Below are 13,663 nucleotides of genomic sequence, written 5' to 3' on the forward strand. Positions count from 1 at the left end.
GTTGTTTGTGCTGATGTGATCACAACTTCGGGCTGGTCTCCCTCCCCCTCAAGGATCCCAAAAACACGATACAAGGCAACACAAACCCTGGCACCTGGGAGGCAATACATCAACCGCGATTCTCTCTTGTTCCCACAGAACCTCCTATCTGTTCCCCTGACAGTCCCCAATGTCTAATGCTCTGCTCATCTCCCCTTTTCCCTTCTGAGCAAAAAGGACAGACAATGTACCAGTGACCTGTGCCCCATTGCTTACCCCTGGTAAGGCATTCCCCCCAACAGTATCCAAAATGTATACTTGTTGTTGAGGGGAATGGCCACAGAGATTCCCTGCGCTGCCTGCCAGTTCCTTTTCCATCCTCTGACTGTAACCCATCTACCTTCTTCTTGCACCTGAAGTGTGACCACCTCCTTGTAACTCCTCTGAATAACCCCCTCTGCCTCCTGAATGATCCGGAGTTCATCCAGCTCTAGCTCCAGTTCCCTAATGCAGTTTTCAAGAAGCCGGATCTCTTTAGATCTAGGGGATTTAAGCACCTTTATGCCCACTAAAACACCTAAATCCTCTTCCTTATTAATCTTAATGTATTTGAGAATGTCACCATCCTAACTGTGAATATAGATGAGAAATATTCATTTCAGACCTCATCCATGCCTTCTGGTTCCCTGCATAGATTGCCCCTTTGCTTTCAAATAAGTCCCACTTTTTCCCTGGTAATCCTCTTACTCTTGATATACTTATAAAAAGCCTAAGAGTTTTCCTTGTTCTCACGTGTAAAAGATAATTTGCAGCACTTCTTTTCCCTCCTAATATCCTTATTAAACAATCCCCTACACTCACTATACTTCTGAAGGTCCTCCCCAGCTAGGGTGGCACAGTGGCTCAGTGGTTAGTACTGCTGCCTCATAGTGCCAGAAACCTGGGTTCAATTCCAGCCTTGGGTGACTATCTGTGTGGAGTTTGCATATTCTCCCAGTGTCTGCATGGGTTTCATAGAACATAGAACATAGAACAATACAGCACAGAACAGGCCCTTCGGCCCACGATGTTGTGCCGAACTTCTAACCTAGATTAAGCACCCATCCATGTACCTATCCAAATGCCACTTAAAGGTCGCCAATGATTCTGACTCTACCACTCCCACGAGCAGCGCATTCCATGCCCCCACCACTCTCTGGGTAAAGAACACACCCCTGACATCTCCCCTATACCTTCCACCCTTCACCTTAAATTTATGTCCCCTTGTAACACTCTGTTGTACCCGGGGAAAAAGTTTCTGACTGTCTACCCTATCTATTCCTCTGATCATCTTATAAACTTCTATCAAGTCACCCCTCATCCTTCGCCGTTCCAATGAGAAAAGGCCGAGAACTCTCAACCTATCCTCGTATGACCTACTCTCCATTCCAGGCAACATCCTGGTAAATCTTCTCTGCACCCTCTCCAAAGCTTCCACATCTTTCCTCAAGTGAGGCAACCAGAACTGCACACAGTACTCCAACTGTGGCCTAACCAAAGTCCTGTACAGCTGCAACATCACTTCACGACTCTTGAATTCAATCCCTCTGCTAATGAACGATAATACTCCATAGGCCTTCTTACAAACTCTATCCACCTGAGTGGCAACCTTCAAAGATCTATGTACATAGACCCCAAGATCCCTCTGTTCCTCCACCTGACTAAGAACCCTACCATTAACCCTGTATTCCACATTCTTATTAGTTCTTCCAAAACGGACAACCTCACACTTGGCAGGGTTGAACTCCATCTGCCACTCCTCAGCCCAGCTCTGCATCATATCTAAGTCCCTCTGCAGCCGACAACAGCCCTCCTCACTGTCCACAACTCCACCTATCTTCGTATCATCTGCAAATTTACTGACCCACCCTTCGACTCCCTCATCTAAGTCATTAATAAAAATTACAAACAGCAGAGGACCCAGAACTGATCCCTGCAGAACTCCACTTGTAACTGGGCTCCAGGCTGAATATTTACCATCTACCACCACTCTCTGCCTTCGACCGGTTAGCCAGTTTTCTATCCAATTGGCCAAATTTCCCTCTATCCCATGCCTCCTGACTTTCCGCATAAGCTTACCATGGGGAACCTTATCAAATGCCTTACTAAAATCCATGTACACTACATCCACTGCTCTACCCTCATCCACATGCTTGGTCACCTCCTCGAAGAATTCAATAAGACTTGTAAGGCAAGACCTACCCTTCACAAATCCGTGCTGGCTGTCCCTAATCAAGCAGTGTCTTTCCAGATACTCGTAAATCCTATCCCTCAGTACCCTTTCCATTACTTTGCCTACCACAGAAGTAAGACTAACTGGCCTGTAATTCCCGGGGTTATCCCTATTCCCTTTTTTGAACAGGGGCACAACATTCGCTACTCTCCAGTCCCCTGGTACCACCCCCGTTGCCAGTGAAGACGAGAAGATCATTGCCAACGGTACTGCAATTTCCTCTCTTGCTTCCCACATAATCCTAGGATATATCCCGTCAGGCCCGGGGGACTTGTCTATCCTTACGTTGTTCAAAATGTCCAACACATCTTCCTTCCTAACAGGTATCTCTTCTAGCTTAACAGTCCGTTTCACACTCTCCTCTTCAACAATACGGTCCCTCTCGTTCGTAAATACTGAAGAGAAGTACTTGTTCAAGACCTCTCCTATCTCTTCTGACTCAATACACAGTCTCCCACTACGGTCCTTGATCGGACCTACCCTCGTTCTCGTCATTCTCAGGTTTCTCACATACGCATAAAATGCCTTGGGGTTATCCTTGATCCTATCCGCCAAGGATTTTTCATGCCCTCTCTTAGCTCTCCTAATCCCTTTCTTCAGGTCCCTTCTGGCTATCCTGTATCCCTCCACTGCTCTGTCTGAACCCTGTTTCCTCAACCTTATGTAAGCCTCCTTCTTCCTCTTTACTAGACATTCAACCTCCCTCGTCAACCAAGGCTCCCTCACACGACCATTTCTTTCCTGCCTGATAGGTACATACATATCATGGACACGTCGTATCTGCTCTTTGAAAAAGTTCCACATTTCCACCACATCCTTCCCTGACAGCCTATGCTCCCAACGTATGCTCCTCAAATCCTGTCTTACAGCATCGTAATTTCCCTTCCCCCAATTATAAAATCTACCTTGTTGTGCGCACCTATCTCTCTCCATAACCAAGGTGAAAGTCACAGAATTGTGGTCACCATCACCAAAATGTTCACCCACTAACAAGCCCACCACTTGTCCCGGTTCATTACCGAGTACCAAATCCAATATGGCCTCCCCTCTGGTTGGACAATCTACATACTGCATTAGAAAAGCTTCCTGGACACACTGCACAAACACCGCCCCATCCAATCTACTTGATCTAAAGAGCTTCCAATCAATATTTGGGAAGTTGAAGTCGCCCATGACTATGACCCTGTGGCTTCTGCACCTTTCCAAAAACTGTTTCCCAATCTGTTTCTCCACATCTCTGCTGCTATTGGGGGCCCTATAGTAAACACCCAACAAGGTGACTGCACCTTTCCTATTTCTGACTTCAGCCCATACTACCTCCAGAGGAAGATCCCCCTCAAACTTCCTTTCTGCAGCCGTTATACTATTTCTAATTAGTAATGCCACCCCCCCTCCTTTTTTACCACCCTCCCTAATCTTACTGAAACATCTGTAACCAGGAACCTCCAACAGCCATTCCTGTCCCTCATCAATCCATGTTTCTGTGATGGCCACAACATCGTAGTCCCAGGTACCGATCCATGCCTTAAGTTCACCCACCTTATTTCTGATACTCCTTGCGTTGAAGTATACGCACTTGAGCCCATCTCTGTGTCCGCAAGTAGTCCCTGTCAGTGCTACCTTCTCCACAGCCTCCCTACAGTCTTGGGCATCCTGACACACAGCTAGCTTACTTGCTGGACTACAAGTCCGGATCCCATCCCCCTGCCAAATTAATTTAAACCCCCCCGAAGAGTGCTAGCAAACCTACCCCCCAGGATATTGGTGCCCTTCTGGTTCAGGTGCAACCCGTCCTGTTTGTACAGGTCCCACCTTCCCCAGAATGCAGTCCAATTGTCCAAATATCTGAAGCCCTCCCTCCTACACCATCCTTGCAGCCACGTGTTCAACTGCACTCTCTCCCTATTCTTTGCCTCACTGTCACGTGGCACCGGCAACAACCCAGAGATGACGACTCTGTCTGTCCTAGCTTTTAGCTTCCAGCCTAACTCCTTGAGCTCTTGAATGACCTCCCCACCCCTCTTCCTACCTATGTCGTTGGTGCCAATGTGTACCACGACTTCTGGCTGCACACCCTCCCCCTTAAGGATTCTGAAGACATGGTCCGAGACGTCTCGGACCCTAGCACCCGGGAGGCAACAAATCATCCGAGAGTCTTGCCTATGTCCACAGAACCGCCTGTCCGTCCCTCTAACTAGAGAGTCCCCTATAACTAGCGCTCTCCTCCTCTCCCCCTTTCCCTTCTGAGTCTCAGAGCCACAGACCCCTTCACTGCAGCTTACACCTGCAGTCCAAAGATGTGCAGGTTAGATGAATTAGCCATGCTAAATTACCCATAGTGTAGGTTAAGTGCATTCTTCAGGGGTAAATATAAGGTAGGGGAATGGGTCTAGGTGGGTTACTCTTCGGAGGGTCAGTGTGGATTGGTTGGGCTGAAGGCCTGTTTCCACACTGTAGGGAATCTGTGATCTTGTTTTGAATGCACTGTACTTGATATATACTTCCTTTGTTTTCTTTATCAAACCCTGGATATCCCGGCCATCCAGGGTTGCTTGCACTTCACTTTTCAAGGAACACACTGTCCTGAACTCTAACTTAAAAAGTGAGACTTTAAAACTCTACAATTAAAAGATTCCCATTTTCTTTTCGTAGTAAGGTGATTCCAGTTAATGTTAGCAAAGTTGAAATGCCCTAATCCTGTTTCTCTCACACCTTTCTGTGTTATGTTTTCATATCTGCTCTTTGATCTTCTTCTGACTGTTGAGAAGCCTCCATTGTAATTCCAGCAAAGTAACTGTTCCCTTTTATTTCAAAGCTCTACCCATCATTTGATGGCCCTTCTTGGCATTCTCCCTCATTACTACAGTGTTCGCTTTCTTTATCAATAATGTAATACCCCACTTCTCTCACATCTCAACAATTGCACCTGAAACATCTATACCCTGGAAAGTTGAGTTGCCAGTTCTGTCCTTCCTTTGACCATATCTCATCGATTGCAACAATATTAAATTCCATAGCTCACTGCTCTAAGTTTAGCTGCCTTACCAGTCAAACCCATTGCATTAAAGTTAATACAAGTTAGCTTTCTGGACTGTCCATGTGTGTTATCCTGCCCACGCATTCTGGACTGGACAGCTACTGGACTGTCCTAGCATTTCTTCTATATCTAATTGGGCCTTGCTCCTGACTTTACACCTACCCTGTGCATATCCCATTGTCCCCTAGTTGAGATTTTCCCATGAGTGTAAATATCTTACATCTACTCTTTCAAGCCCTCTTAGAATCTTGCATGCTTCAGTAAGATCACTCTTGTTCTTCTAAACTCAATGACTGAAGGCTAACTCATTTAACTGCTTTTGATAAGTCAAATTCCTCATGCCAGGAATCAGCTGAGTGAATCTGTTTTGAATCTTTTGTTTTGTAGGACATGGGTGTCATTGACTGGTCAGTATTTTTATTGCTCATCCCTAGTTGGCATGCGAAGGTGGTGGTGAATTGCTTTCTTGGAGCTCACATGCTGTGGGTTGACCGAAAACACCTTTAGGGAGTGATTTCCAGGATTTTGAACCAGCAACAGTGAAGAAACTGCAATATATTTCCAAGTCAGGATGGTGAGTGACTTGGAGGGGAATTTGCAAGTGGTAGTGTTCCCACATATCTGCTGCTTTTAGTCCTTTTAGATGGAAGTGGTTGTGGTTTTGGAAGGTACTGTCTGTGGATCCTTGGTGAGTTTCTGCAGTGTATCTTGTAGATAGAACACACTGCTGCCACTAAGCATCAGTGGTGGAGGGAGTGGATGCTTGTGGATGTGGGCTGCTTTGTCATGAATGGTATCAAGCTTCTTGAGTGTTTTCGGAGATGCAGCCATCCAGACATGTGGGGAATATTTCATCACACTCTTGACTTGTGCCTGTAGATAATGGAAAGACTTTGAGCAGTTAGGAAGTGAGTTACTTGCCCTAGTATTCCTAGCCTCTGAGTGAGTCTTGTAGCCATTATGTGGATAGTCCAGTTGAGTTTATGATCAACAGTAACCCCAAGGATGTTGATTGTGGGGAATTCAGTGATGGTAACACCACTGAATTTGAAGGAATGGTGGTTATAGACAGTCTTTTATTGGAGATGGTGTGATGATGTTGTCACTTTAAAAGGCTATTTTGTCCTTTTTTTTGAAGACAGGTTGTAAGGCAGAGGTGCAGAACTGACCACAGAAGACGACTTAAGTAAACATGTGAGGCCTTGGGGTTTTTTTTAAGTTGGAATAATGGAAGCAGCCTGAATTGGTGTGGCCAGATCCAGATTTCTTGGTTTTGGTTTTATCAGTAACATTAGAAGCCACTGGGGTCTAAAAAGAATTGGAAGCTTCAGTGAATAATTCCCAGCTGTTATTCTTCCTGAACCTTTTTCTTGATGCTTTTTCCTTCTGGATTAGAGAGCTGCATGTAAGAATCTGTGTTTGGATTTGCCTTTTTGCTAAGGGATGTATTTATGAGATGTTATTGGAACAGTTAATTAGTACTTGGTACTGTATCTATTATTTGGTAACTTTTTCCAATAGCTAAGTTATCCTAGATTCCTCTTTCCTTTGTTTGCATTTCAAACTATTGTGTATAAATAAATTATTTTTATTGTTTTACTCAATAATTTGGCTTAACGTTGAGTAGTTTGAACAGTTGCATTGCATCTGAAACATGATACTTCACACATATGTTTAAACTCAGGAAAAGCAGAATATTGTAGCGGAAAAGAATAAATTATGAGATATTAGACTAGAAAGGATTAAGGTTAGTTATGAAGAAGTGTTATCAATTCTAGAAGGAGGTGAAAGTGGACAAGTCCCCTGAGCCAAATGGGATTTATCCGAGGATTCTCTAAGAAGCTATGGAGGAGATGGTGGAGCCTTTGTCTTTGATATTTGAGTCATCATTGTCTATTGGTTTAGTACCAGAGGACTGGAGGATTGCAAATGTTGTGCCCTTGTTCAAGAAGGGCAGTAGAGATGACCCAGGTAATTATAGACCAGTGAGCCTTACTTCTGTTGTAGGAAACATTTTGGAAAGAATTATAAGAGATAGGATTTATAAACATCTAGCAAGCAACAATTTGATTTCAGACAGTCAATGTGGTTTCGTCAAGGGCAGTTTGTGTCTCACAAAGCTCATTGAGTTTTTTGAGAAGGTGACCAAGCATGTAGATGAGGGTAGGGCAGTTGACGTGGTATACATGGACATTGGTTCGGCCACATTTAGAATATTGTGTACAGTTCCGGTCTCCACATTACCAAAAGGATGTGGACGCTTTGGAGAGGGTGCAGAGAAGGTTTACGAGGATGTTGCCTGGTATGGAAGGTGCTAGAGAGGTTGAGTTGGTTAGGTTTATTTTCATTATAAAAAAGGAGGTTGAGGGGGACCTGATTGAGGTTTATAAAATCATGAAGGGTATAGACATGGTGGATAGAGACAAGCTTTTTAACCAGAGTGAAAGATTCAATAACGAGAAGTCACGCTTTCAAGGTGAGAGGTGGAAAGTTTAAGGGGGATACACGCGGCAAGTACTTCACACAGAGAGTGGTGGGCATTTGCAACGCGTTGCCAGCAGCGGTGGTAGAGGTAGGCATGGTAGATTCATTTAAGATACGTGAGTAGGTGGGGAGTAGAGGGATACAGATGCTTAGGAATTGACTGAGAGGTTTAGACAGTACATTTGGATCAGCTCAGGCTTGGAGGGCAGAAGGGCCTGTTCCTGGGCTGTAAACTTTCTTTGTTCTTTGTTCTCTTTGTTCTATATTGTTGCATTTGAGCATGGACTGCTTCAGTACAGAGGGATGTCTTTTCTTAAATACTGGTTTCAGTACTGGACACTGTACTTGAGGTGTAGCCTCAGCAACATCCTGCAAAGTTGTGACAAGACTTAATAAGATCTACTTTTAAACTCCAAACCCCAAGAAATGAAGGATAAAAGTCTTAATTACATGCTGCAACTGCATGCTACATTTCTGTGTTTCATACGTAAGAACACCCAAATCCTTTTGCACTGCACTTTTTTAAGAGATGTGGAGGTGGGTATAGGGCATTACAAAGCACAGATGGGGCATGGAAAGTGAGGAGATAAATGAATTTAAGGTATTTTATGTTTTAATCTAAATTATGTTTTAACTACACTGTTGTAGCCCTGAAAATGGGGAAATATGATGGATACTTTTAAAGTTTACATTTGGGGAGCTGCAATTTACCCACTCCCAACTGAACCTGACTTACATTGTTATATAGGAATGACCCCACAATGACTTTTGCAGCTTCTGCAACAGTGATAGTCTTCGGTTTACTGCCACCCTCACCAAGCAGCCTGGCTCCAGTACATAAGTAATTCATTTTTAAAATGTGAGTCCAAACTTTGTTTCAATGGCCTCTTGTGTTGACATTCACTCACCATATTGGGTGATGAAGGCAATGCAGCTGTCAACAATGATGGGGATATCATTCCTGCTGAGCTGTTGATCACTAAGGGCATTTCCTCGACTGCCTGCAGCTCTCTGAATATCACCACACCAAACTGAATAATCTAGACGTGTCACTCCGTGCAGGTACAATGTTCTATAAACAGAGAGAGAATGTTATACAGTAAATATCAACTTGTAATGATCCCAGTTGGTATTACAACTGGACGAGTCAAATCCCAGAACGAAGTCTGGAACTGAAACATAAGCAGGCAATGCTGCAGATCTGGCTTCAACAATAAAACAAAAGTTTATTATACAAAAGAAATAATAATAAAATTAACCAAACCAAGCCTTCTAAATATAGCACAATTTGAAAGATGTCAAAACACAAGTTAAAACAAAATCCATCTAGTTCCCAGCACCATCACCTTATAATCAATCACAATCCAGAGACATTTTCCCTCTTTATCAAATCTGTAAGTTTGACTGGACTGTTTTTTCTTGGTTCCTGTCCTGTGAGTTGCAAAGTTTATTCCCTGGAATACACTCGCAACTGAGAGCTTAAACTTTCTCAGCCTTATAATAATCTACAAAGTTTGAACAAAACAGGCCTGATCTGGAAGCTTTACAAACTATTTCCTTTTACTAAAGTGCTTTATCCCTTTAACTGCTCTGGAGAACCTCTTTTTCTGATTACAATTGATATTTGCATCTGACTTCTGTCAGATCCCCTTCAAACCAAAACAAAAAACATTAGAACTAAATTTAAAGAAACTTGCTCATCATAGATTCTGCTAACATAATGGTTTAGTGTTTCTATCTGCTGTAATACACCCCCATATTATAAACAAATGTCCATTAACACTCCAGGAAGCTTTGCAGTCCCCTGCTCTCTGACACATATTGGCTTAAAATCACAGTTTGTGAAAAGCTGATTCAGTTAATTTTTAAACATCCTCACAAAAATAAACTAACACCCAATGCTCTTTGTTCAAAATCCAAATGCTAAAAATATTCTCCTGGCTTTATACTCTCCATAACATACCAGTACCTTGTCTTATTTCAATCAAGCATTTACCACCATTCTGTGAAGGACTAAATATCTGCCAAATAATCAAGAACAACCAGGGCAGCCACATAACCACATTGTTACCCTGACAGTAAATGCTTCAAGTAAACAGTTGCCTACTTGTGTTTTAGTTTTAAATTACAAGGGAAATAAAGGTGTAGATAACTGGGACTATTTCAAATCGTTTGCTGTTCGCAAAGGCAGTAAAATCTGGCAAAATGTATGGCGCTGTTGGAGGTCATGAAAATACAGTCAGCATAAAGCTGTCAGTGCATGGCATGTAAAATCTGAATGTCAAGTGATTTGCATTGTTTTTCAATGTTTAAACTGTTGGTTTATTGTGTGGCTTGTCTCACCTTTCCTTATCAACCAGCCTTAAAACTTCCTTCTTCTCACTGTTTTCATTCAGAATGGTGAAAGCTGTTTGTGAAGGAATTACAATACAAAAAATAACAATGAGATCTCTATTATACAGATATATCCAAGACATTTCATCATCCCTCTTTGTTATAAAAACAGATTGAGAACTGGGTTAATGTTTTGAAGAATTGACATAAATACATATTAAAATATTGCTACACACAGGCTTCTGGAGTAAACCCTTTCTACTCCTTATCCCTGTATATTGCCTTTCACATTCATTCGAACATAAAGCATAGGAACAGAAGTGGACCACTCAGCTCATTGCATCTGCTCTGTCATTCAATCAGATTATGGTTGATATGTTAACCCTCAACTCCACTTGCCTGCTTTTTCTCCCTAATCCTCGATTCACTGGCTGATTAAAAATTTATCAGTCTCAGTGTTGAATAAACTTGATCACCCAGCCTTGACAGTCCTCTACGGTAAATATTCCACAATTTCACAACCTTCAGAGAAGACCTACTCATCCATGTCATAAATGTGTGACCCCATGATCTGAAATTATGCCCTCTGGTCCTAGATTCTTCCACAAGACGGAAAGTTAAAAATCACACAACACCAGGTTATAGTCCAGCAGGTTTATTTGGAAGCACTAGTTTTCAGAGTGCTGCTCCTTCATCAGGTGCTTGTGGAGTGTAAGATTGTAAGACACAGAATTTATTGCAAAAGTTTACAGTGTGATGTAACTGAAATTATATATTGAAAAAAACCTGGATTGCTTGTTAAGTCTCTCATCTTTTAGAATGAACATGTTGGTTTCAGTTCTTTCATATGTAAACTGTAGAACATTTAAAAGTTACATTCTCGAGTGAACTTTAACAATTGGTGTCATGTGGGCCCACATAATGCACTTAAGATGTGAGCAGCCCTGTGTGAGACTGTCTATGCCACTGGTTCTAATTGGTTAGACTGATTCTAATCTAAAAAATGGATTTACAGAATCTTACATGGATTCATACAGTTTTTGAGGAAAGTAAAATGTGATTCTGCAAGTACATATTCACCCCGCAAACTTAAATGTGTATGTATGCTTGTGGGTGTACTATACAACCTTGTCACAGTGGACGCTGCAAGATGTGTCAGAGTGTTGACACAGATACCACCATTACGCATGGGGACACCTTTCAACGTGTATGTGGCAGGTACTCATGCCACTCAGCCAACGTCACACACTGCAGGCAAGGATGTCCTGAGACATGGTACGTTGGCGAGACCGAGCAGAGGCTACAGCAACGGATGAATGGACACTGCACAATAATCAACAGACAGGAGTGTTCCCTCGCAGTTGGAGAACACTTCAGCAGTCCAGGACATTCGACCTCGGACCTTTGGGTGACTGTCCTCCAGGGCAGACTTCGGGACAGGCAACAATGAAAAGTAGCTGAGCCATGTTCGGTACCCATGAGGATGGCCTCAACTGGGACCTTGGGTTCATGTCACACTACAGCTGACCCGATTGCACTACAAACTGACACACACACACACACACACACACACACACACACACACACACACACACACACACACACACACACTCATGCAGACCCTCTCTCACACACTCACACAAACACTCACATGCTCCCACATGCACCCTCTCACAGACGTAAATGCCTTTACACTCACACTCACACACATACACACACTCTCTCACAGATACTCATAACACCCTTCCACCGCCACCTCCCTATCACCACACACACACATCCACATGCATACATACACATATAGGTTTGCGGGGTGAATTTATACTTGCAGAATTACATTTTATTTTGCTCAAAAACTGCATGAATCTATGTAAGCTTCTGTAAATCCATGTTTTAGATTAGAATCAGTCTGAGAATTGTGGCACAGATAGCCTCACACAGGACAGCTCACACCTTCAGTGCATTACCTGGGCCGATATGACACCAATTGTTAAAGTTCACTTGAGAATGTAACTTTTAAATGTTCTGCAACTTTACAAACAATCCAGGTCTTTTTCAATATATATTTTCAATTACATCACACTGTAAACTTCTGCTATAAATTCTGTGTCTTGCGATCTTTATACTCCACAACCACCTGATGAAGGAGCAGCACTCTGAAAGCTCGTGCTTCCAAATAAAGCTGTTGGAAAATAACCTGGTGTTGTGTGATTTTTAACTTTGTACACCCCAGTCCAACACCGGCATTTCCGAATCATGACAAGAGGAAAATACCTTTTCCACATCCATCCTGTCAAATCCTCTAAGAATCTTTATGTTTCAGTAAGGCCATCTCTCATTCCCCTGAACTCCATTAAGTATAAGAGGTCAGACAGAATCTGAGGAGCAGGAGACCCAACATTCCTGATGAAGGGCTTATGCCCGAAATGTCGACTCTCCTGCTCACATGCTGCCTGACCTGCTGTGCTTTTCCAGCACCACACATCTCGACTCTGATCTCCAGCTTCTGTAGTCCTCACTCTCTCCATTAAGTACAATCCCAACCTCACAAAATTCTCCCTCCCTTACCAGGTATCAGCCTAGTGAACCTTCTCTGGACTGCCTCCAATGCCAGAATATCTTTCTTGAAACAGTATGTGGATAGTCCAACTAGAGAAGACGCCATTCTAGACTTTGTATTGGGTTATGAGCCTGGCCAGGTGACTGACCTTTCAATGGGGGAGCATTTTGGAAACAGTGATCACAACTCTTTAAGTTTTATGATAACTATGAAGAAGTATAAATCAGACCTTGTGGAAAAGTATTAAATAGGGGGAAGGCAAATTACATTAGTATTAGGCAGGAGCTAAGGAGTGTTAATTGGGAAGAGCTGTTATCAGGCAACTCCAAATTTGACGTGTGGGAATTGTTTAAAGACCTGCTGGGGAGAGTCCAAGACAAGCATATTCCAGTAAGGAGAAAGGACAAGATTGGCAAGGTAAGGGCCCCTTGGATAGTGAGGGAAATTGTGAATTTACTGAAAAGGAATAAAGTATATGTAAGGTTTAGGAAGCTAAAATCAGGCAGATTCCGTGAGAAATATAAGGAAAGCAGAAAAGAACTCAAGCAGGGAATGAGAAGAGCAAAATGGAGCTATGAAATGACCTTGGCTAGTAGGGTTAATGAGAATCCCAAGATATTCCCTCGATACATTAAAAGGAAGAGGATAACTACGGAGAAGACATTCAAGGATAAATGAGGGAACTTGAGTTGGAGGCAGAGGATGTGGGTATGATCCTAAATGAGGACTTTGCATCGGTATTCACCCAGGAGAAGGATCAGGGGAATAGTGAGATTTGGGTGGAGCATGTTAATATGTTACGGCATTTTGAGATCAAGTAAGAAGTGGTTTTCAATCTCATGAAGAGCATTAAGTTGCATAAGTCCCCAGAGCCCGATATCTACCCAAGGTTACTGACAGTGTCAAGAGAGGAGATTGCTCGGGCCTTGACCAAAATTTTTGTTTCCTCACTAGCCAGTGGAGAGGTCCCAGAGGACTGATGAGTCGCTAATGTTGT

At 42.9% G+C, this 13,663-nt stretch overlaps 1 protein-coding gene across 6 annotated transcripts in view; it reads right to left on the reverse strand.

The window, feature by feature from the left end:
• Positions 1-13,663, reverse strand: part of arap3 (ArfGAP with RhoGAP domain, ankyrin repeat and PH domain 3) — a 352,080-nt gene that overhangs the window by 107,840 nt on the left and 230,577 nt on the right. For all 6 annotated transcript variants that reach the window (XM_072590235.1, XM_072590229.1, XM_072590232.1 and 3 more), the window contains 2 exons: positions 10,116-10,179; positions 8,681-8,844 (listed from right to left, as the gene is read on the reverse strand). In XM_072590235.1, coding sequence (XP_072446336.1) covers positions 8,681-8,844; positions 10,116-10,179 — 228 coding nt within the window. The remainder of the gene's footprint in view (positions 1-8,680; positions 8,845-10,115; positions 10,180-13,663) is intronic.

The sequence above is a fragment of the Chiloscyllium punctatum genome, chromosome 20 (assembly GCF_047496795.1).
Source record: "Chiloscyllium punctatum isolate Juve2018m chromosome 20, sChiPun1.3, whole genome shotgun sequence".
Taxonomy (NCBI): Eukaryota; Metazoa; Chordata; class Chondrichthyes; order Orectolobiformes; family Hemiscylliidae; genus Chiloscyllium; species Chiloscyllium punctatum.